At 47.3% G+C, this 23,719-nt stretch overlaps 7 protein-coding genes across 7 annotated transcripts; 5 read left to right on the top strand and 2 right to left on the bottom strand.

Moving 5' to 3' along the window:
* Nucleotides 1-7,079: 7,079 nt before the first annotated feature.
* HETIRDRAFT_171363 (uncharacterized protein) lies at nucleotides 7,080-7,323 on the top strand (the record flags this gene model as incomplete). Its single annotated transcript, XM_009550368.1, has 2 exons — nucleotides 7,080-7,171; nucleotides 7,224-7,323. The coding sequence occupies 2 exons, from the start codon at nucleotides 7,080-7,082 to the stop codon at nucleotides 7,321-7,323; spliced, it is 192 nt and encodes a 63-aa protein (XP_009548663.1).
* Nucleotides 7,324-7,380: 57 nt separating this feature from the next.
* Nucleotides 7,381-9,359, top strand: HETIRDRAFT_147051 (rhomboid-7 peptidase). Its single transcript, XM_009550367.1, has 5 exons — nucleotides 7,381-7,573; nucleotides 7,643-7,798; nucleotides 7,876-8,102; nucleotides 8,161-8,611; nucleotides 8,661-9,359. Exons 1-5 carry the CDS (start codon nucleotides 7,407-7,409, stop codon nucleotides 9,250-9,252), a joined length of 1,593 nt encoding a protein of 530 aa, XP_009548662.1. The 5' UTR covers nucleotides 7,381-7,406; the 3' UTR covers nucleotides 9,253-9,359.
* A 774-nt stretch (nucleotides 9,360-10,133) lies between these two features.
* On the top strand, nucleotides 10,134-12,343 carry HETIRDRAFT_435253 (uncharacterized protein; the record flags this gene model as incomplete). Its single annotated transcript, XM_009550366.1, has 7 exons — nucleotides 10,134-10,255; nucleotides 10,322-10,458; nucleotides 10,541-10,629; nucleotides 10,693-11,044; nucleotides 11,096-11,228; nucleotides 11,288-11,942; nucleotides 12,005-12,343. The coding sequence occupies 7 exons, from the start codon at nucleotides 10,134-10,136 to the stop codon at nucleotides 12,281-12,283; spliced, it is 1,767 nt and encodes a 588-aa protein (XP_009548661.1). The 3' UTR covers nucleotides 12,284-12,343.
* A 94-nt stretch (nucleotides 12,344-12,437) lies between these two features.
* Nucleotides 12,438-13,247, top strand: HETIRDRAFT_410575 (uncharacterized protein). Its single transcript, XM_009550365.1, has 6 exons — nucleotides 12,438-12,613; nucleotides 12,678-12,808; nucleotides 12,878-12,886; nucleotides 13,004-13,019; nucleotides 13,073-13,147; nucleotides 13,211-13,247. The coding sequence occupies exons 1-5, from the start codon at nucleotides 12,476-12,478 to the stop codon at nucleotides 13,109-13,111; spliced, it is 333 nt and encodes a 110-aa protein (XP_009548660.1). The 5' UTR covers nucleotides 12,438-12,475; the 3' UTR covers nucleotides 13,112-13,147; nucleotides 13,211-13,247.
* Nucleotides 13,248-13,529: 282 nt separating this feature from the next.
* Nucleotides 13,530-16,205, bottom strand: HETIRDRAFT_410574 (uncharacterized protein). The gene is made up of 9 exons (XM_009550364.1): nucleotides 16,187-16,205; nucleotides 15,832-16,130; nucleotides 15,618-15,754; nucleotides 15,453-15,535; nucleotides 15,038-15,392; nucleotides 14,854-14,986; nucleotides 14,144-14,804; nucleotides 13,815-14,090; nucleotides 13,530-13,758 (listed from the first exon to the last, which is right to left on the bottom strand). Exons 2-8 carry the CDS (start codon nucleotides 15,951-15,953, stop codon nucleotides 13,833-13,835), a joined length of 1,749 nt encoding a protein of 582 aa, XP_009548659.1. The 5' UTR covers nucleotides 15,954-16,130; nucleotides 16,187-16,205; the 3' UTR covers nucleotides 13,530-13,758; nucleotides 13,815-13,832.
* Nucleotides 16,206-17,908: 1,703 nt separating this feature from the next.
* mnsod3 (manganese superoxide dismutase 3) lies at nucleotides 17,909-19,094 on the top strand (the record flags this gene model as incomplete). Its single annotated transcript, XM_009550363.1, has 8 exons — nucleotides 17,909-18,019; nucleotides 18,132-18,294; nucleotides 18,411-18,589; nucleotides 18,652-18,715; nucleotides 18,772-18,809; nucleotides 18,864-18,878; nucleotides 18,942-18,962; nucleotides 19,023-19,094. The coding sequence occupies 8 exons, from the start codon at nucleotides 17,909-17,911 to the stop codon at nucleotides 19,092-19,094; spliced, it is 663 nt and encodes a 220-aa protein (XP_009548658.1).
* Nucleotides 19,095-19,684: 590 nt separating this feature from the next.
* HETIRDRAFT_321937 (uncharacterized protein) lies at nucleotides 19,685-21,995 on the bottom strand (the record flags this gene model as incomplete). Its single annotated transcript, XM_009550362.1, has 4 exons — nucleotides 19,685-20,212; nucleotides 20,273-20,481; nucleotides 20,539-21,610; nucleotides 21,672-21,995. 4 exons carry the CDS (start codon nucleotides 21,993-21,995, stop codon nucleotides 19,685-19,687), a joined length of 2,133 nt encoding a protein of 710 aa, XP_009548657.1.
* Nucleotides 21,996-23,719: the final 1,724 nt, after the last annotated feature.

Here is a 23,719-nt window from a genome sequence, read left to right as displayed (position 1 = left end):
TATAGGATTATATAGGACCCCTAAAAATAGAGGGGTAGGCCTGGCCCCTTATCTGGACAAAAAATGTAAGAAAAAGACTGAAAAACTAGGGTCAGATCCAAGTGAAAGTGTCTAACCTCAGCAATAGGCTTGCGATGTTGTCTAGACTTTTGGAGCTATTGTTTATAAAAAAGCAAGTTCAGGGTCCAAGCTTTTTTTCTGTTTAGTTAATTATGACTTTAAAATTTCTCATTCTTAGGTGGTGTAGTGGGATAAGTATGTGGTTTTCTGTCAGACACTCTACAAGGTATAAGTTTCAAACCTATAGTAATGAGCAAGTACCTGCTCTGAGGTTTGAGGAGGGTATTTGAAAAGCTTTAAGGAGAGACCAAATAGCTCTAGACAAGTACCAAAGACACTGACTCATATCAATCATAGTTAGTCCCTACCTAAACAACTGAAAGTTACTAAACAATATTTAGTAGCACTTAAGCTAGTTCATACACATGTCATATAATTACCATGACCACATAGGAGTCATCAAAGGAGCCTTACAATGTTTTATCATGGGATCAGGATCAGACATCCTATTCAGACAACATTATTTATACCTAGTCAGTCTTTATTGCTTATTATCCCAACTTCCACATATTTGGTCAAATGCAATCACACACTATTGTTTGGTCATCCAATTCATATATTTAATATTTCTTCCTTCTCATTGGCTCTCCAGAACCTGTTTCTGCTACCTATGCTTAGGCAATGGATCCCAAACATTCAGGATTTTGTCATTACTGATAAACTTTTACCTTTTTACCTTTGGAACCCATATGGACATTTCCCTTATCTTTTTATCTTTGCTATTCACTAAGTTTTAGTGCCTGTTCAGTATTTACTCTCATTCCCCATTCAATATTTACTTAGGGGCTCCATTTACTATAAAAACCTATATACAACTCTGGAATAGATCACCTACATAAAACAGTTCAAAGCTTATTCATACTTATCTCAACCATTGAAATTATCTTTGTTAACTTCTGAAAACTTGTTATTCTCATTGTTTGGCCTTATTCATATTTGTACTTGTCTTTTCATTTATACCTTTCATTCTCTCTCACATATTATCAGAGTCCTATATAGCTCTTGAATCACATAGTTATCAGTCATGGCACTACCTTTTCTGTTACTAACTGAATCCCTAACACAACTGATGAAATATTTGGTTGGTATTGAGCACGGTGATGCGCTTGCGATGGCTCTGCGTGCGAAAACACAACACAAAACACACCACTAAACACAGGGTAGGCGGGGAGCTGACTTTTACTACAAATATCGAGGGACTCTTGTAAGTTGCGAGACGGGGCGCGATATACGTACTACGAGATATCGAGATAGCTAGCAAGGTGATGCAAGGTCACGCGAGAATACTCTCGTGTGAAGTGGCGGACCGTGGGCCAAGGCGCGAGTGACCGAGGCAACTTCAAGGGCAGCGACGAGGGCCCTGTGGATAGCGGCGATGAAGGCGACGAGTGCTAAATCGAGCAAGTGCGATGTCAATGCGATGTGATATAAGCGAGATCTCCGTGCGAGGTTGAGCTCTGAACAGAGGGGTGTTCGAAACTGGTATATTGCAGTGTCGTAGGCAGATATTTATAGTAAGTCAAAGTGAGTATAGTAAACGCGAACTCGTAAGGTAAAGTAAATCGATATCGCGCCAAGACCGTAACATAGAAAGATAAAGAGAAGACCACGCGCAGAGGTGCTTGCAGACCGTGAGGTTCTGTCGTGCCGCGGTCGCGAGACAAAGCGATATTTAGTAAAGAGGTGTAGCGGTGAGACGAGGTAAACTCTAGGAAGGTGGAGGGGCAATGGATCACGGGACCTGTACTACCCAATAAGCGCACGCGATAAAGCTCTCTGCGATATCGCGTCGCGGAGCTGCTCGTGGTGCAGTCCGTGCGGTCGATGCTTGCGAGGCGTATGGCGAGAGCTTGGCGAGGTCTTTGCGGGTGTAGCAGGCTCGAGGTCGTCGTGCGATACGCGTGGGGGCTGAGTGAGATGATGCGAGGCGATGACTGGGGGGGGTGTGAGACAAGACCGCGTTGGCCCGATACCGTAATGCTGAGGTCGTAGTGGGCATCGGAGGGATCGCTCTGGGCGGCGGGGCCACCCGGCGGTCTCTGGGGTATCTCCTGAGGTCAGCCTGCTTGTGCTCGTAGAACTGCGAAAAACGGGGTCCCGGCGCTTAGAGGGGTGGCGCGCTCATCAACGGTTCTGAAACTATTTAGGTGCTACAATCTTGCATTCCCTATTGCTTCTTAGTATACCTTTAATTTCTAAAGTTATCACTAATAATTCCTTGTGTATCAGATACTAGCTCTAGCACTCTCTGCTCTAGAGGTTGTTTTGGTATTGTGCTCAGCACTTATAGACACCTTAAGTATACCAGTAGTGTGTCACTTTTTAGATCAGACAACCTCTTATATCTGATGCCAAGCATACCGACCCAGACAGCAGACATCTATAACTTGATGACACATTGCCCAAGGGTTTTGTTTTCTTGAATAGGTATAATTGGAACCTTATTATATGAGTAGGAGAGTATAGAGGTTGCAGCATGGGGAAAAGTGCCCAGTAGTGGATAGAGATGTTGCTAGCAAAGATAATTCATAGGATAGTTCTCAAATAGTCTCTCATTGCCCCCATCTCTGCCATCTTTTGTAATTCTATAACATCTGAATAATGCCATGATTATATTCAAACAAATTCCTTTAAGAAACTCCCTACTTTCACACTATTATCATTTCAAGCAGCAACATGGGTTCCTTTTGCAAGATGGCTCAGCAAGCTAGGAAAATAATATTGGAGTTGGGTTTGTTTCTATAAGTCAAATTTTAATACTGACATCTGTGTGTACTATTTAGATTTTATAAAATGGGGGGCCTTTGGATAGTCAGATAAGTGACTCCCAAGATGCCTGTTTCTTCATATTATCTCTGTATTTCCATCCCTTTTGTTATGGTCTATTTAAGGACCTATGATTATCTAGCTTCACTCATTAGGCAGGTCCCTTAGGATCATCACTGTAGTCTATAGCTATGACACTACATACTCTACTACAAGGGCCTATGCCACTTCATAACAATTTTGTGGCCAAGCATCATACCTCCCTATTACTAGAGTCACATACACATCTTACATCAGAGAAAAGCTCCATATTAAATTAACTATAGTTAAGCATAAATATAACTATATTTTTACCAATTACCATCAAGGATTTTCAGCTTACTCCTTCTCTAATCCTGAAATTATAAGATCTAATTAAAGCTAATTAAAGCTAATTTATTATATGGATTTTTGGAAAAATATCAACCAGCCCAGTTCTATGCTTTTTCTACTACTACTACATCTCCAATCATAGAGTATCTATAGAGCTTACTAATCAAGCTAAAGTCATAACTTATTATAAACTTGCCTATCACTAGAATTAAACCAACAACCTTATGCCTACATACCCTAGACTAGTGCTCTAAACTACTAAGCCACAAGGTCTAAACTATTTACTTGGTAACCTAAATATGTTGATATAAATAAGGCAATCTCAATATTTCTAATTTTCTTACACATTTATCTTTTATCTATTCTATATATAAAAAAGTCAATAAATACCCTAAAGACCAGGGCTTAAGAATATAGTAAAAATAAAATTGTAGCACTCATATAATTTGGATTTGGGATGTATAAAATTACAATTAGGCTATAGATTTCAATAGAACTGTAATAATATAGACAATGTCCTCTTAATTGCAAATTTGGTCATAAAGTTGATTATAGATAATATATTCTAATTAGCTTAGATTGGTATTTTGAATAATTAGATCTAATTAAGAGAGGAGGTTTTTCTAGATGCACCTGCAAGAAGCAATCATTGGCAGACATCCTGGAAGAGCTTGATGTAGTTTGGAAGAGATTGAGGTCCCTAGAGGAAGAGCTAGTCACTAGTGCCAATATGCTTACCTAATCAGTCATTTACTTGCCTATTTGACCATCTCTTGTGGTATCTAACAATTTGGTGTGCATAATAGTGGGGTCTGTTCATCAGAGACAATGATCAAGCCTATTAGGATCGTGTGGATGCCAGACTTAAAAGGATCTATAAAGATATGCTCAAGAAGTATCCTAACAATATGAAGGCTGAAAAGCAGGCAATTTATAGGTATGGTCTTTTAAACATTTGATTATATAACCATGATGAAATGACTTTGAGCCAGACAAATGTCTATAGCCTTCAAGTGGGGACTACCAGAAATTTAGATGACCTCAAACAACAATGGAGATTCTTGAGAAGACAATACTAGATCTCTGGCAGGCCATAACAGAAGATGCTATAGCAGCAATGAGTGGTGAGAGTAGAATGCAGTCATAAAAATAGCAACACCATCATGCCAATTGATATTACAAGGCCAAGCATAGTGTACTGAATCATTTTATTACAATCTATAATTTTTCACAAGGATATCCATATCCTGACAGCATCAATGAGTATGTCCGATGAAGCAGCAGAAAGTGGTTATGTTTTGCATGAGCTCACAAATTTAATATGATTTAATAAGTGAAATTGATGATTATAATTTAAAAGCCTTCAAGTCATAGCCAGATGGTGAACCAGGTACATTATACATAGACCCAATGCCTGGCTACCAGACAATCTGGAACCAGCCTGGTACAATTTCAACAATCAGCTGGATATGACCTCTCATCCATATGGAGGCCACATAGTCCTAATGTGGTAAGCTGGAGTTGCACGTGGCATGGCTAAAACACATTGTTGCATACAAGGTATAGTAAAGAGACAGTATATCTTAGGATAGCAAGTATTCTCTGCCGCGAGACAACCTTTTCACAATGCTGTCAATATGCCATGAGTTCAACTCAATGTAGTGCAGAGGTAAATTATGGAGCACGTATATGGGTTTGGTTGCTATATGGTTATTTTGAACAGGCTAGAAAGATTGTCATGATCCAGGCTCCTACTCACCACTGTGTCAAAGGCAAGGGTTTATTACCTATGAGAAAATAACAAAAAACATATGAGAAAACAGATGACAAATAAATGACATAATGAAGCAATATTTTGAACCTTAATTCTCAAGCAATCCCAAGCCCTCTCCATCAGTGGCTGGCACAAAACATATACAAACATGCACCACCTGGAAGATTCACTGGCGTCAGCCACAGAAGACTGGCTGCATGCAAGATTTAGATCATTAGTAATGCGAGTGTGTGACATCATGAAATTTACTGAGTTGCACTTGGGGCTCTGAACCAAAGATTTGAAGGTTGAATAATGATATACAATGCAATGGCTCTACAAAGTCACTACAGGCCCCAAATGTCGAAGTGAATGCCAGAGCAAAAGGCAATAATCACTGGTTATATAGCACTGGTAAGGACATAAATAAATTGATGTGTTAGTATAGTGGTTATGCTGCCACGATAAAATTTTACCCACTCATGAGGTTGCAAGTTCAAACCTAGCGTGATTATATATGTTTTATTTAAACTATTAATTCTGTCTCATAAGAATAGGAGCACTGAGGCTTTCGATGAATCATATAAGAAGGGAGCATACCCAATCAAAAGAGAAATCACACCAGGTTCGAACTTGCGACCTTGTGAGTGGGTAAAATTTTATCATGGCAGCATAACCACTACACTAACACATCAATTTATTTATGTCCTTACCAGTGCTATATAACCAGTGATTATTGCCTTTTGCTCTGGCATTCACTTCGACATTTGGGGCCTGTAGTGACTTTGTAGAGCCATTGCATTGTATATCATTATTCAACCTTCAAATCTTTGGTTCAGAGCCCCAAGTGTAACTCAGTAAATTTCATGATGTCACGCACTCGCATTACTAATGATCTAAATCTCGCACGCAGCCAGTCTTCTGTGGCTGACGCCAGTGAATCTTCCAGGTGGTGCATGTTTGTATATGTTTTGTGCCAGCCACTGATGGAGAGGGCTTGGGATTGCTTGAGAATTAAGGTTCAAAATATTGCTTCATTATGTCATTTATTTGTCATCTGTTTTCTCATATGTTTTTCGTTATTTTCTCATAGTAATAGACCCTTGCCCTCGACACGGTGGTGGGTAGGAGCCTGGTCACGATCTGGAAACAGAGATCAAATTTTACGTGCATGATTGTAGGTGCCGTATGCCATGCATACTTGGAACACCGGTTCTCTTCGTGGTACGTCTGGTCAGTCAGACTGCTTGATTCGGGAACAATTAGACTGTACAAATGTATCATCTAGAGGTTTGGCTGCCGCGCGTTTTCATGAGTCATGCTGACTGCGCCACCTGTCTGAAGAAACATAATACCGCATGCGACCTGGTCCGGCTTCACACAAGCAAGACAGATGCAATGCCTTGAAGAAGCAACGGCCTACTATATGCCACGAGAACTTGCTGTCGTTCCAATGGATACGATATACACTCTCCTTGAATCTCATTCATAGAGTCTTCGTGGTCGTTTGACACAATCAAACAACAATCAGCCTACTTTGCATTAACACATCCGCACACTTGAAAAGGTCCCCCATGAAACGATACTAAGGGCTCTGATCTCGGCGCTGCTCGTCAGTCAAAGCGAGCTTCTATCACTGTTGTTTGTACACAGCCCTTCCCGTGTGTGTTCGTACGTCTTATGCACCTATTTCAGCTCAGGCGAACTTTGATCCTTTCCGATGATTTGGGGTGTGGACATTATTACCAACTATGGTTCTCAGCACGCCCAATTCAAGGATGCGAACACTTCTAATTGCGGTATGTGATATCATGGACTACCATAGTGCTTATGTTTCTCTTACATGTCATCGATTCCCAAGAGGTCAGTCATCCATACGTTGTTGAGCAATGTCTTTCGCAGATCACGATCACAACCCCACCGTCGGAACCCCAACTGAGTAGGATCAATCAAAAGACGGCTCACTGAAGTATGCTGATGAGAGCCTTTAGGAATGCTGACTGTCCTTCTATTCAATCTCGTACAGGACATGACTTGATGCCCCGACCCACATGAGAAAGGTCTTCTTATGCAGCCGCCTGGCCTGGCCTGGGATGCCTGGGATGCACACATTGTGCGGTCATGTGCCTTCATGTTGGAAGAAGAATCCACATCTAGAAGGTAAGTACGATTCAAATGGAAGCTGCTGATGCGATTAGGTCCTAATTGACAGTCCGCCGTGGTTCACACCACTCAACTTCGTGAGTCTCAGTAGCCAGGAAGCACCCGTCACTGCGGATCACTTTTGCATCGGTTCATGCGAATCATCATGATGACAGGCGCGTGCCCTTATAAGCATGAGTCCATGCCCCCTTTGTTCTCACCCTTCGAAGCACTCACAGTAACCTACAGCGCAATGTCTTCCACTGACTCTATTCTCGACAAACTATATACTCTCCCACTTCTTAAGGGGACATTCTCCCTGAGTGGTAGCACTGACGAGAGTGCGAAGAAGCTCTTGGAAAAGCTCAGAGATAACCATGTAAAATGGCATCCTCATTTCGACTCGCGCGGATTTCACAAGTACGGGAGTTTGAGCATATTTCCCTGCTGCTTGAGTGGATCGCTGACTGGTTTTGTGTCTTTCTATAGTCACCTCACCCATCATCTTATCACTATCTACGGCCTCGGTGCATCGGCACCACTCATCGAGGCTGCAAATGAGACTCATATGTATCAGAAACCTGCTTTCGCAAGCCCTAGTCCAATCACAGAGGAGAACTTCATCGAGCACATCGGAGACCTCAAGTGAGTCAAACGACGCAAAATCCCTCTTAGGCTGTGGATTCTTGACCTGAATATTCGTTAATTTTATCTCCTCTCAGCTACTATGACTCTTACCTCAAATTTTTCTCGGCATATGTCCTCGACCACACTCCTGTGGAAACGATAGATCGCTTCATTTTTTCTCCCGAATTCAATTATATTCCCAATCTCGATGCGGGGAAGAAGCAACCTGCAATGTTAGAGAGGTTTGAGTCCGGTCTCCTACACCCCATGATTCATTCTGCCTGCGGTCTGGAGTTTGGAATTTTAGGACAGCTCGCAGAAGGTTGGTCCGCGCTTTGTGATGACGACTACTCAGAATCATTGACTCCGTCTTGTTGAAGGCCTCGCCCAAACCGCAACACATCCCGATCATCAGACGCGCCTTTTCCCTCCTGCGTTATTCAATCAGGACGCCGCCAATTCGATCTTGAAAAACTTTGCTTCCCTCGCTCTCTCATCTTCATCCCCCACAGCTCCTCTCAGACCAACGTTCACGTTCCATCAGCGCGTGCTTGAAGAGCCCGCCTTCGCTCCCGGGGCTGCAGTTTCGCCCGACGTCATGTATAAGTTTGAGCCGGTCCTCGAGAAGGTCGGAGACCGTATTCACCAGCTCGTTACTGAATGGTATGAGGGTTGGTTAAGAGGCGCTGATAGCGAGGCAGAAATTGAACGTCGGTTGGAGATCATGATGGAAGAAGTCGTCTTCGGAAACGTAATGTGGTTTGGTATTTCTGGCTGGGCCTGGCGTGGGAATGGTGGTGCAGGCAAAGAGTTCAACGCAGACTTCTTTGCGTGCGTTTCTTTCTGTAATGCTCGACTTTGAGCTGACGGTGTTTATCAGTGCGCACTTCGCTACTTCCACCCTGTTCCTCCCCCTCTTCATCATCCCCGGAACTTCTTCGATGCTTTCGCCGCCGCTCTCCCTCGCCAACCGACTTCTCCTACTCCGCACCTATCTGTCGGTGAATACTGCTTGGTATATTTCCCGCGGTCGCTCTTCCCTCCCTATCGGCGAATTTTTCGATGCGACTTCATCTTATCTTTCTGCGCCGCTTCCTCCGCAGCGCAAAAGCACAGTGCCGCTGGAGGAGCGCACACCAGCGTTCTGGCCGGGCGAGGTTCTCAAGTCCGGAGGAAATCCATGGCTGAGGATTCTGCAGAATTCTATCGTTCATCCAGACATGCATCTATGCAAGCTACAGCGTTCTCTAGCATACTGGGCGGGTAAGTATGGGTCAAGGCCGGCTGAATACTTCTCTTCAGCGCATGGTGGGTTGGTCGGGGCGGAGAGGCTGGATGGAACTTTGTTCCTGCGCGTTGCAGGTCTCACAGAGCAAAGGATGGGGTTTGCAAATGAAGGCGATGAGTTGGGACTTTGGGATCGCGTCGCGTTCTACGAGGGCAGAAAGGTGGACCCGAAGATGATGCAGTGACCGTTCAGTAGGGAATTGACATGTGTATAATAATGAGTATGTCTTTCTCCACTCCATGTTACATGGGAGCATCATGCCTTGAATAAATGCTCTGGAATTGTCTGGCGAAGATGGTCTCTGTTGTCGATCGCTCCTGACAATGATGTAGCTTCTGCGAGCAAGACAGCGTGGGAAACATGCGTTCAGGATTTTCGTCTGTCTTTCCTCACAACGTTTTGTCCCCAACGCCCGTTTATGTAAGTTGTACGCTAGAACCATGCTACAGCATGCCATCTGCTCTGCTAAATCGGCGGACAGCAGGCTTGGTACTGGCTTGGTTTGATTCTTCCTGAACTCATGTTTTTCTGAGTACGAATCCTCACAGGTTCATGAGATCAGCATCATGCAAAACCTCACCAAATGTGTTGCAGTATGATTAGAGCCTTCTGTCGCTCTCAAGCAGAATCAGAACTCGGAGTACTCAACATATGCTATGTTATGGAACAGATCAAGCGTGCAGACTTAAAATAAGGGCGAAATTGCTGAGTCATCACACCCTAGATTTTGTCCAGGCTGACCTCGAGCCTTCTCCGAGCTCGAGTACGTTCTACGCAGTTATTTCGCTCTCACACCACCCTACAACAGCGCTTAAACTCAGTACTTCAAGCTATTGAAACTTGAAGCCCGGAGCTTTCAGAAGATCGTGAGTAACACTAAAAACATCTTTGGGGTAGTCAGAATCCGCGAATTAACAGGTAATGCCTTGACATAGAACGATTTATAGTGTTGCGGTCGGGCGCAGCTTATCTTCCGACCGCCTCCGTCTGAACCCCAACGTTCACACTATTCGTTACAGTTGTATTTGACTGCAGGCGGCTTCTTCTCTCGTTTGCATCAACAGAATGGGCGTATTCAACCCTAAAATGCTGGACGCTAGCATCCGTGACGTTGTTTCATCGCTCTCGAATGACCAGAAGACGGACGTCCTCCTCTACGCAATGGCACTCCTCCCATCCAACCCAAGGTTTGTTCGTGTGCTTTGTCAGCATCTTCCACCATTCTAGCCCTGACCAGAATCGCCTGGGCGTAGCTCTAGAACCATCATCGAGAATGCAGTCCAGTCCTGCCTCCAGATCTCTTCCGTGTATCCACGGAAGGTGATTCAGGCTCGGCTCCTCCGAGCGAAAGCCAGGTTTGCGACCGGATTACGCGGCGCGGCTCATCAGGGTAAGACTCTTGACTCCCACCGACTCCCATCCGTCTATACTCCCCAAATACCGAGGCACGGCTCATCCGTTCTTCGCGACAGATTTACAAGCAATTCTTCTCATTGATCCTAATCATAGCGAGGCGAGAGCTCTCATGCCGCAAGCTGGTGCCATGTCAGCGGCGGGAGAGGTACGCTCGCGCGCATCTGCGCACCATGGCGACGGCTAATTCGCTACGGTGATTGATTCGTAGCTCACTGGCAACGTCAATGGCCAGCCACGATTCTCTCCTGAGCTTTGGCGGGAGATCGCGACGTACCTTCCTCGAAAAGACCTGAAGAACCTCCTGTTCGTTCCCCACGCCCTTTCCAGCGTTGCCAGCCAATTGCTGTTCAGGAAGTTGCATTTGCAATTTGGGACCGGACGGTTCTATGCTTCGAACGACGGGCTGAGCGACGGCTCAGCGATAGATAAATGGCATGATCAACGTAGCGCGGATATATTGACGCGGATCGTATCTGATCCAAATTACGCATGCCTGGTCAGGACTTTGGTTGTATCTGCGCCACAAAGGGAAGAGAGTGTGCTAACGACCTTTCAAATAGGTATTGCTTGATAAATATTCTTGATTACTACTCACTGACCTAGTCGATAAGGAATGTTGGCAAACGCGCTTCCAAAACTCACAAACCTGAAGACATTCAGTTGTTCTATGGGAACCCAGACGATGGCATCGGTCCTCTCGACTCTCGAAAAGACACATCCAAACTTGCGAGACTTGCGCCTAGTGTGCGATTCCCACTCGCCTCCCTCCATTGGCTACGTCTAACCTGAGTATGCTCATGCAGTTGTACTACCGATCAATCGCCTCCTCTTCCTCAACTTCCTCAACTAACCAGCTTCACCTATATTAGTAGCGACCTTGCGCCTGCGCTAAAGGGCTATGCATCGGACTTGGTCGTTACTCTCCGCAAGATTTCGATCCATGTCTCCTGCGTCGCTCCGGCCGGCCTCATCTCGGTGAACAACCTCACCACTGTTGATGTGACAGCCATTATTGAAGATACGAGCTTCTTCACGGAGCTTCTGACGAACGGGCACTATCTGGAGATCCTCCGCATTCAATGCCGACTAGGGGGCCGATGTGTACCATCGAAAGCATTCCGAAATGTCGCACCACTCCAGGCGTTGCGTAGCTTCGTTCTGAACATCTTGTCAGTCCCTCGTGAATTCAACGATCCAGACTTATTCCCTTCTGTCGCCAATTTCGTGCGACAACATCCCTTCTTACGTGGACTGGGCATACTCAAGTCTCATGAAGTCGATCGCGTCAACTACGATGCATCAATTTGGGGGGTTCTACCTACTCTAGGACAACTGCAGTCGCTATCGATATACATCCCGAACGATCTCGCTCTCACGTTATCGACCTGGCTCATTCCGCGCACGGTGACTTCGTTGCACATGACTACTCCTCCTAATCAAGACACTTCCCTGATAGCAGTGAGCCGCATCGTTTTGAGCTTTTTTTTTTCACAAATTAACCGTCCGGCGTTGTGCACCAGCAGGCTTGGCCGGGTCTTCCGCCGAAGATCAAATTCTTATCCTTGACTACCCAGTTGACACAGGAAATGCAGAATTCACTGCTAGACAAACTTCAAGATCTTAGACTGCTTCGTTTGCAGGGATCGTACCATACAGTACTGAGGGACGAGATCAATATGGTCGAGGGGGAGAGTTGGCCTGCGCGCCGATCGAGGTTTTATTCCCAGGATTGGTACGAATGGCTTGATTGCGAGGAACCTGGCCTCATGAGTGCCGGTTTATCATACTTGCACGTGTAGTTGTATCATCAGTGGTTGCACTAGTCTGGATGGGGTTTTTTATTCGCCTTCCATACTTTCCTGATGCCGGGACCTTGAGTACATCTCGGCAATAGCCGGGTCGGAGCCTTAATGGCTAGGGACATCCCGACAACTGGCGAGGAGCGGGCGGTATTCCTGACTTGACGTTCAACGTTGTGCAATTTCACGCAGATGTCTCTCTCGTCGTTCTTCTCGTCGTTCATTGGCATAGCCCACGCAGACGCACCTGAGGCAAAACCGGAGTCTCAGCAGGAGGGAGAGGAACAGAAGGTTGAAGAGGCAGAGGCAGAGGAGGAGGAACCTGAGGACGTGAGCATTGCCTTTCTTTTTCCGCACCTTTCGAGGGCTTAAAATGTTGCTGGGTGTATCAAAGATCCACCCACACCTTCGCGAAGAATGCCAAGAATCAGCCAAGTGCAAGCCGTTGACGCAGCACTTCCTCCATTGCCAGGAGAAGGTGCAAGCTGGCGAAGGTTTCCCGCATGAGGACTGTGTTGAGGAGATGTGAGTACACCTAGTCTATTTTATTATGTGCAATCGCTCATTCTCTTTGGATAGGTGTACGTGCTTTGTTTTCCACATATTCCCGCCGTAGCCTGACAGGTCGGGGTGCGCAACGTCACACTCGCTCAACAGTCCAGTGAGTACCTTCATATCATTACGTGTTGATATGCTACTGACATCAATCTTGAATAGCATGATGCACTGTACCGACGTTTGTCTAATTCTCGCCTAGATCATAGTATCCTTCTGACCCGTCGTTGACAGAACTGTCTTGCACCAAAACTCTTCAGCAAGCTCCGATGAGTGCCGTTGTCTGCACTATTAGCATAGCTTCGTCCAGTAAGTTTTCCCCATTTGTCACTCTATCAACTATTCTGACGTACTCCTGTGTACCTGCTATAGATAGACCTGACGCAAGAATCTTGTGTCTAGACCTTGTTCATCGCTTAATGATAAAGCCTGCTTTCTACCTCTCTGAACCAATGTTCTAAAAGCATACGCAAACTTGGTTTCCTATATGTGCGTCGCCCTCTTTGCGATGGAGTTGCATCGCCCCATGCTCGGCACCTGGCGCTCTATGTCCCAGCGGCGATTCTTCCTGCGCAGATTTGGTTTGATTGCCTTCTTTGAGCATCTCGGTCGCGGTAGACCTAAAGTTACAAAAAGGCTGGGCCTTAAGTACAATCTTGCTTAAGAATCTCGCATAATTCGTATGGTTTTTGGCCCGCTGATCCATCGTGGTGTTACCTTCAGCTGGTCATTGATGAAGGAACAAAAATGAGGTAGGATGAGGTACAAAAAAAGAGTTCGTGTATTGGGAATGAACGTAATGAAAGTGCAACTGTGTGCCTATTTTTGTTTTAGTATTTGACAGAAACATAATTAGTCCTCAGGATACCCAGCATACTAGTACACATCGTTAGCAGTCAGCAGACCAAGAATACAGTAAACTAATGATGATCTATCAGCTACAGGCGCGCAAGAGTCAGAGGGGGAGGAGGCGCACCAGTGATGAAGTATATCTTCAAAAAGAAGACAACGGTAGATCATCACATTCTAACCTCTCCAGCCAGTCCCCCAGATAGAACACCATCCTCCTTCGAGGCCACTCCTCGAGTATAACATCGTTTCCAGCCCGCACAACTGTGTACAATTTTGAGGACAATTTGAGGAGACGAAGATCTGGCAGCGGGCTGTCATGAAGGACGTCTGCGGTGTCTGCTGGGGAGGACGAAGACAAGGCTAGATACTTGATGCCTTTCGGCAGACCTGGCCACAATGACTATGTCCAGCGAGGTCAGGTACGATCAGCTCAGAGGAGGGGCGACCACTGACCACCATGCTGCCAATATTTCGGATGCTGGACGTCGATAACGAGAGATACTTGACCGTGCGCGGGATAAGCCAGGTCGAAAGGGCAGGGGAGAGGTCTTGAGGAATAACGATGTGCAACAGGCGAAGCTCCGTGAGAGTAGGCAAGACTCCCCACACCGATGCATCGTATCCCACATGATGTACATCAGGATATATCAATAATTTTAAGGCTTTGAGAGCCGGGTGCTTGCGCACGAAGTCGGTGATCGCGCCAAAGAGGTCACTGTCTTCGAAGTCCCGCGATACTGACGTCAGCGAGAAGACAAACTCGCGTAAGCATGGGAGTGGAGCCGTTCGACCACGGAAGGCAATCGACGGTGTGCATGTTCGTCCAAGTTTTCCTCGGAGTCGAAGAACCTCGAGGCGATTTCCATGCATGAGAATCTCGCTAAAAACGGCCGTATCCTCAAAGGACCCGGCGAGATCAAGAGTCGTGAGGTTGCTTGCCGCGATGATCCCGGCAGGAATCACCCCGTCTTGGATCTCGAGATTGAGCGAGCGAAGAGTGATGAAGAGGTCAGGAAGAGACGTGATAAACCCCTGAGGGAAACGTCTCGTGGTGTATGCAAAGGAGTTAAAGTTGGAAAGCCGAGGAAGAACAGGGGGCTCGTCGCTCGTGGACCTGGTGCACAGAATAAGAAAGGAGAGAGAAGACAGGAATGGAGACGAACTTGAGATTGATCTCTGGTAGTCTCGGGTGCGTCTTTTCCAAGATTCGGAGCACAGACGACATGGCTTCATTGCCCATGATACAACCAAACGATTTCAGGTTGATGAGCTTTGGGAATACATTGGCTAGTATTCCTACGGAAACTCATCAGTTCGTGGTCAGTCATCACGGGTGAAGATACCTGCCTATCTGGAACGTCGTCAAGATGTTTGTGGACTGGTGTGGAGCCGATATGTGCAAGACGCGAACCATACTCGCATATTTCTGGTCAGAAACAAGACGAGCAAGGATATCAGCGCTGCGTTGCGCGTGCCATATATCGATATCCGAGCTATATTCATCGCTCTTGTTCACTGCATAGAAGTGGGATGTTCCGAACTGAAGATGGAGGTCGCGGAACAAGAGCTCGCTGGCAATGGTGGAGAGGGCATGTGGAACGAACAGCAAGGTCCTGAGGTCTTTGCGCGGGAGGTATGATGCAATCTCCCGCCATAGCTCTGGCGAGAAACGGGGTTGGCCGTGGGGCAATGAGAGGGACTTCTACAAGCGGACAGAGGAGCATCAAAAAATAGAGCGACATCAACGGAACACGCCACGCACCTCTGACCGCGTACTACCAGCCTGCGGCATGAGTGCTCGCGCCTCGGCGTGGGTCGGGTCCATGAGAAGGATCGCTTGCAAGTCTACGGCATAGAGGGGTGGTTAGTGGCCTTGCGACGGAGGGCTTTAAAAGGCGGAAGCGAGCAGAGCAGCTTCATATCGGACCTTGATGAGCAGCGCCCCGCAGGCCAGCTGAAAATCTAGATTTCGCGCGCAAGAGCCTCGCCTGGATGACCTTTTGCGGGTATACAGACGGAATGTGAAGGCACGACTGGACTGCGTTCTCGACGATGGTTCTAGAGCTGCAATCAGGCGACGTCCGTTAGAAGGCCGTCTAGATCCAAGATTGACGCTTGGCAATTTGTATAGATATACAGACCTTGGCCCTGCGGGCAAGTGTTGCAGTGCATATAGGAGCACGTCTGTTTTTCGATCATTCGACAGCGATGAAACGACATCGCGGATGCTGGCATCCAGCATTTTCGGGTTGAAGACGCCCATCAGATGCAGACAATGCTCTTCAACAGCGGCTTATCGGTTCGTTGTTGATCGTGGATAGCCACCTGGTGTCGGCCTTCGGGGACTTCAGAGAAAGGGTAAACGTATGCTCAAAAGCACGAGAAAGTCAGGATCGCGATCTGGGAGGATTGCACGAAGGGTGCGCGGGAAAACTGATTGCTTCTCAGAACCAAGTCGTGAACAGACGCAGTTCTACTATCCTCGATATGACTTACAGCGACGAGACAAAAGATCGTCCCAAAGTCTGTGATTTCTTTCCGTCGACCTTGAAGTTCAGAAGATGGGGGATCGGAAAGGACTCGGACACATCCGGGAGACTGGTTTTGTCGATGACCAAACACGTTCCGTATCTTACGTCTCTCCGAAAATAAAAATAATTCACATTATAAGTCAGTTATCGGCAAGAGAACTCCTTTGACAGTGCTATATTGACAAACGGTGTTCGAGGAGAGGCAACGACGAGACGAGACACGCCTGAGGCTCAGAGCTCTCCCTAGCTCTCCGCGGGAATGAACAATTCGCAATACGTAGTAGCCCAGAACATGTGAATGTCACTGACTGCTCTGGAACTACTGAAATTGCCGCGGTGATGTGCTAGTGCCCACAAGAACAGAGAACGAGTATTTGCGGTTCTGGGAGCCGTGTAGATGTAGGGAGAAGCAAGGGGAAGCGGCACAAGCGAAGGAGAATGACATGTCTAATCCATCAGACACGCGGGCCTGGACGCATCCTGACCTGGCAAGAACAGCCGGACCGCTATTCGAGCGCACTACTATCGCTACCAGTGAGGTGGGTCGTGTTTGCCCGCAGACTGTGTGCCAGGGGTACCAAGCGCCAAAACTGGCAGACGTGGCCATACAAACTTGTTCCCGTGATGAACAACGGCTCTTGTGATGCGTCTCGACTGCATGTATGGAATGTCGAAGTTCACAGTACGGAATTGCGTCGGATTATCGAATAGCCTGGAGTGGTCTGAGGGTAAAGCGCTGTCAAAGATCGAATCGAGCTGACGGGACCACGTACAATAGACACACTGATGGAGCACAGAGCTTGACAGGCCATTTGCACGAGTATGAGACCTTTGAAAAAGAGGTCTCGCGCGCACCTGGCATTGAAAACTGAGTCGACGAGAGTCAAAAGTAGTTCCATATTGAAATTAAAACGTGTGTCAGAACACCAAGTATCGTTACTCTTCCCAATTCCTCTTAGATGTGCAGATCCATAGCGTTCAACCTGCTCAAGATCCATGATTGCGTTGCAACGCAAGTCGAATATGATGATTGGAGTCGTTGACGTAAATATTCCAGGACCTGGTCGGAAATAAGCAGAGGAAGTGATAGGACAGTGTAGCTCGCATACTCCAAGCCAGAGCGTCGAAGACGCAACAACCTCATTGACTGAGTAGAGCCGCGCGCTGCTGAACTCGACCACGAGTCATTTGAGTATTGACTGATATAAAGTGAACGAAGCTCCTCTATGTGGCACATTGCGGTGGTCTCGAAAGCGATCTATACCTTCGATCAGACGATTGTCCACAGACATGAAACCGAGGAGCGCAGCCGAAAACATCAAAGCATTTGAACCGAGACAGCCAAGTTGAAACGTGCAGAGGTCATGCCATCGTCGAGAGCTGTAACAAAACTGCAAACCTTTGAGGTCCACGAGGAATAAGCATCTCAAAGCGACAAGTCCGGGGAAGTGGGTCACTTATGTACAGCTAAAGTAGAGGGTGGCTTCGCACAAAAAGCCGAACGCGCGGAAAAAAAATACATTAGATATAGGTCCAATTTAGCAGCTTTACTACAAAAAGCATCGATGCGGACGCAAAAGGCTGAGAAACCACGTGGGTGTAATGTGTGTACGATGACGTCGCCTTGGTCCGTCCCAAGCCGAAGTCACTCTCAGTCACCTCGTCAATCATCGTCTCCACCACCATCATGTTTGCCATCGCTCGCACCATCGCTCGCCCTGCTCTCGCGCGCACCTTCGCGGCCCCTGCTGGTGCTGCATCGCTGCACACCCTGCCGCAACTCCCTTACGCCTACAATGTGCGTATGCTTTTCAAACAGTTCCAAGACGTATCTCATCCTGACTTTTTCTGTGTTGTGTATTGACGATGACTCTTGCACCTTATGGCGGCGTAAATTTCGACAAAAATAGGCTCTTGAACCTCATATCTCTGAGCAGATCATGACGCTACACCACACAAAGCATCACCAGACCTACGTCAACGGTCTCAATGCTGCTGAAGAGGCCTACTCCAAAACGCATGACACCAAGCAGCGCATCGCTCTCCAGTCTGCGCTTAAGTTCAACGGCGGTGGTGCGTCCATGCTCTCCCTCACCCCCTCGTACCGACACCATGCATGTACGCGTTATCTGACGCAATTTGCGTGTCATTCTTGCTGCTATCGCGCTGGATGCGCGTTGTTTCTACAGGTCATATCAACCACTCCCTCTTCTGGAAGAATCTCGCCCCGGCCTCAGAGGGCGGTGGAAAGCTCGCCGACGGCCCTCTGAAGTCCGCCCTCGAGCGCGATTTCGGGTCCGTCGACGAGTTTAAGAAGAAGTTCAATACTTCCACAGCCGCTATCCAAGGCAGCGGCTGGGGCTGGCTCGTGCGTCCTTTCATTGAACTCTTTGTTATCAACAACAGATATTGACGCGCTTTGGTGCGCAGGGACTCAACCCGACCACGAAGAAGCTCGAGATCGTGACTACTGCCAACCAGGACCCGCTAATCTGTGCGCGCTGGTCAGATGTTATCGATTGATCTGCTGCTTACTCCTCATGTTCCCAGCGCACACGCCTATCATAGGCGTTGACATCTGGGAACACGTACGTTGAATGGACCGTTGACTGTAGCAACACTACTAACGAGATATTGTATAGGCTTTCTACCTGCAGGTATCGTATTGAACATCTTTTCATCTTTGTGGATGTCACTCACATTCTGTTATCTGAATCAAGTACAAGAACGTCAAGCCCGACGTAAGGAGTCTTCTCACTTTGTTTCTTGTCTATCCACTGACTTGATCCCCAACAACACAGTACCTCAATGCCATCTGGAACGTTATCAACTTCAAGGAAGCCGAGTCTCGTCTCGTCGAGGCGTCCCAGTAGATCGGCTCTTCAGAGGGTGCACCATCAAAACCTGTTTCCCAGTTGTGCTTTGATAATATATGACAGATATCTCATCTGTTGGAGTACGGAACGCGGCATATTTTTGCCAGTGACTCTAGTTGCGAGGATGAGAACGCCGATGGCTGCCTGCGAGCTCAATAACAGGCAGATTATGGTCATCGTCGCTGGAATCCGCGTTGTAAGTAAACTCGAACGGATATTCACGATGCCTTCTGGGACGACGTGCTGCGGGAATGATGGAACCTTGGCGCAAAGGTAATTTACAGCTGGCGCAGCAATAATGGGGCGTTCTGAGCTGCTGTCGCAAAGATACAAGCGTTAGTGATACAATCGTTGGTGATACAAGCATTGAATGGCACAAGCACTTCGACAAGATGTGTGCTATTGAGCGTGATCACGAGGAAAAGCATAAGGATAGGCAGAAGACTGTGCCAGAACCGCGCCCTTTGGAGTTCGGCTTAGAGGTGCATGATCAATTTTACAAGAACTGGATGCTGTCGATATAGTTGCAGGTTCATAGTCACATCGTACACGCCGTACATTTAAGCATATTACACAACCGCAGAGTCTCAGACAACAGGATACCAATTCTGGGAACCCGCCTCGATAACCTCAATGACCTCCGTCAAGGCAGAATTGATCCATGTATGACTGAGAGGCCCATCCCGTACATTTAGGGGATCAACATTATGGAACCGGGTGGGGTTGAGTTTACCATACTTGAGCATGTCCGATCTTCGTCGCATCGTAGAGGTTCCAACTTGAAGAACGAAATCAAACAGCCCACGGGACATGTTGCGCCGAAGAAGCGTTCCCTCGTTCAGGACGTCATCCGAAAGAAAATCAAAGGGTGTGAGGTCCCGCCGAGATTTAAGAATCTTATCTATGGTCAGTCTCCCAAAAGAGTCTTGGAACATAGTCGTGAGTAACGTCTTCTCATGTGAAGGAGCATCTTGTACGGTGAGCAGCTTCCGTAAGATGGCGTATACCATGGACCATATAAAGGATTCTAGGTCGTGTTCAACGGTGTGAACTGCATCTTTTTGTTTACGTTTGAGGCAATTTAACAGATGCATAGCCATGAACTGTAGTGTCCCCTGAGAAAGAAACGAACTTAATTCAGCGGGATGGAAACGTGATCACAGATACGAGCTCACAGTGATAGCAGCTCTACGCTGCGCTGGAACGCTTAATGCCGTTTCGGGAGACAGATTGGAAGGCCCAATCACTGTCTCCGTCCACGCAAATTCCAGGTCCGTGATGAAGCCTTCACACCCAGGGGGGGCACTGGAACCTGCTGCCAGCAAGATATTACCCGCGCTGATATCACGATGTAGAATGCCCTGTTCGCAAAGGAATCTATGCCCTGGTTAATAGAGCCGATGAGTGAAAGTCTCTTCCCTCTCATTGATATAGTTCTGACCTTCCAGTGCCGCCCGCATACCCTTGAGCAATTCGATGTCAGACGAGTATTGCCACAACGGCCTACCGACAGTACTTAGTAGTAAGCGGTGAAGAACGGGAGTCGGTGCCGAAGCGTCAAGGGCGTCTCCACGGAGGTGGCGAACAGAGATGATCTCATCCAAAATACCTTTGGCAACATGATCAGGCGGGTTGGTCACTGTCTTCTGTCGCAAGACAGGTCGCGGATCTCGTACATCTCCTCCAGCGAGGAATTTGGCCAACCCGGGATGCTCGCCCTGCACAGATTGATAGATTATGGATTCGGAGTCGCGCTTGCTGCTACGCCAGAAATTCTTCAGAATCATCTCTGGCCCATTCAATCTGTTCTTGTTGTTATCCCTATCCTTGATGTACTCCCTAACTTTCCAGACCATGGTTCCGCGGCCTGTGAACGAAAGAGAACTCCACCGAGGGACATCAATTGTGCACCAGGTTCGTTGTTCGGCATCGTCTCCCACAGGGCCAACTAAATAGGTTGGATAGGATGTATCCACCCACAAATCAGTAGCGGTTTGGTGATCGACTTCAAAGACTGTCGGATCCAGTCCAAGCTCTACCTCTGTTAGATCGCAAGAAAGGGATCGGATTACTTTGATAAATGTAACCAATTTCTCCCACATGTCGAGCACCGGAGAGAGCCTGACACCACCACGATCGAATATCCCAACGCAGAACTCAGATCCAGATATGAGGAGGGCCACCGCAAAAAGCATGAACGGGCGAGCGGACAAGAACAGGCGCGCATAATCCGCTGCTTGCACAACGATTTCTTGGATCGTTCCATCTCTAGCTCTGATCGGCTTCGGTCCCTGCTTCTTCGTAGCCTTGACCTCTACGAACGCAGATACATCTCTCCAAATAGGATAACCGGCCTCTGCATTTGCTATAATGAAATCGGGCTGTCCCTTCGGAAACCCAAAAGTGTGACCGCCATCTGCAATCGGACTCAGAGAGATATGAAACTTGCGAGCATTCTGAGTCATGGTTGCCGAGGCTCGGTCGAACGTTGTGATAAACTTGAAAATATGATCCTAGAGAATGTTTTGGACGATGAGCGGGAAAGCTCAAGCGCTCAATGCCTCTTGGACATACCAAATGAGGGTACATGTCCCTTTCACGTTTCCTTTGGCCGGTGTGGCGGGCACCTTCCTTGCGCTCACCCTCCAGAGATTTGAGACTTCGAACAGCATCTTGCATTTGATCACTCTGTTTGAATGCGGATAGACATGAATTGACAAATTTATCGTTGACCTTGCCCATGAAAAGAGTGTCGAAAACAATTTGCTGATCATAGAGGACTTTTCCCTCAAGCTCCTTCTCGATGGTCCGCCTGACAGACGATGTCGGATCCTGGCTTCCAGAATAGTTTTGAATTCCACTGCTCTGGATGTGAGGAGAGATTACAGGAGGATCCATTGTGAGAGCGAATCGAGACTCGTACCAAAGACATCATTTCGCAACGCTGCTTTATATCAAAAGGATTGCTCTCAGACGCTCGTGAGTTATATGTTCTGAAGCTCGATTATTAGTGGCGTGGCGTATTATCGAAAGTGGAAGGCCTCTGTAAGACCTTTGGAGAATGATAAATGCTTGGCGAGCCGCACAGAACACGAAGGGAGCACAAGAGGGAGTTGTACCTGTGCCTAGGACGCAAGAACGGCACCGATCAGCACTGATCATCAGCTGCACGGTTCAACGCCCCGTCTAGACAACAACATTTCTATATTTAATCTCTTGAAAGTACGGTATGTTGGGCGCACAATTGGCGCAGAAGAGCAGGGAAGAATGCTCTCTGTTGTTGACCAATAGAGAAGGTTGCACTAGCAGAAGAGACCCAAACTGAATCATCAGATTTGGAAGCTTCACGCAGCCTGAAAGAGGTGTTATCTTCCACCGCTGCCAGGAACTTGCCAGGATTCAATAATTCCACAGTTGCCCCTTTCGCTAATTTGGAAGAATCAATTACAGCAGTGTTCTGAGCGCCCACTGACGGCCCTTCCGGCGCTCAACCGGTTAACGCCACTTCACAACCAGTCAACGCCACTTCACATCGAATTCGGTGAGGAATGCCACTGGAATGCCGTCCTGGAGAGATCAGCCGATGATGAGAGAAGTGGTGTACGATCTTGAGATCTGTGTAAGATTGCTGCCATTCCTTCTTGAGCTACGACGTGGCATTTGTTATCGAGCGTTGATGGACAGTGACAGTCTGTTCAATCCAAAAGCCGGCCAGCTCACGAGAACAATCACAGATATGCCTCATATAAATTGACATATCTTTTCAACATTGAAACAAGGCGGAAGGAGAGATCCTGTTAGAACAATTGGAGATATCCGATGATCCTCGATCTAGGAACGGAGGGAAGGCGTTCAGACATCCGCTTCTGCGCGTCGTGGCACCTTTCCTTCTGCCCGTGTCTAAAAAAAACACGATGCGATGACAGAGATTTACCGATTGCCGTTCCGTGTCAGGCTACGTTGTATTTCTGAGATTTGAGGACAGTCTTCTATCATTCATGTGATAATGAATTGCTTTTCTGATGAAGCACAGCAGCCCATTTAGGGCAAAAACCGATAGTCCTAAAACACCGTCAATCGACATTCCCGCGTGGACCGTCAGCTGCGACTTCCAACATGGCACCAGGGTCCTTTGCGTGTGAGTTTGAATCCTTTGAGCCTTCACGTTGGTAAGAGGTATACAATTCGCGCCGTAGATTTTGACGCTCCTGAATAGCACATGTCAGTTGAAGACAAGACAGGACTAGAACAGACGTACAGCTACGTACACCTCGATGAAAGTAGCATCTGAGATCTAACGCTTGACAATCGATCCATCAATGGCGCCATGAGCATCGAAGGATCTGATGAAAGACAGTTGCATGCTGCAGCCTGCTGCCAGCTAGGTTTCCCACTGTCTCAGACACCGGAAATCCAATTGTAGGAACCCTCTTCAATAAGCTCGATAGCCTCTGTCAAGAAGGCATCGATACCTGAGTGGGTCAGTGGTTCTGCCCGAGACTCTGGTTCGGGGCTGAAACAGCTGAATTGAGTAACCCCGAGCTTCGGTTGAGTGACCGCGTCCGAAATCCTTCTCATGGGCCTGTTAAGTGCGAACATAAAGTCAAAGAGACCACGTGACA

The sequence above is a fragment of the Heterobasidion irregulare genome, assembly GCF_000320585.1.
Source record: "Heterobasidion irregulare TC 32-1 unplaced genomic scaffold scaffold_07, whole genome shotgun sequence".
NCBI lineage: Eukaryota > Fungi > Basidiomycota > Agaricomycetes > Russulales > Bondarzewiaceae > Heterobasidion > Heterobasidion irregulare.
This window is presented reverse-complemented; position numbering and strand designations above follow the sequence as displayed.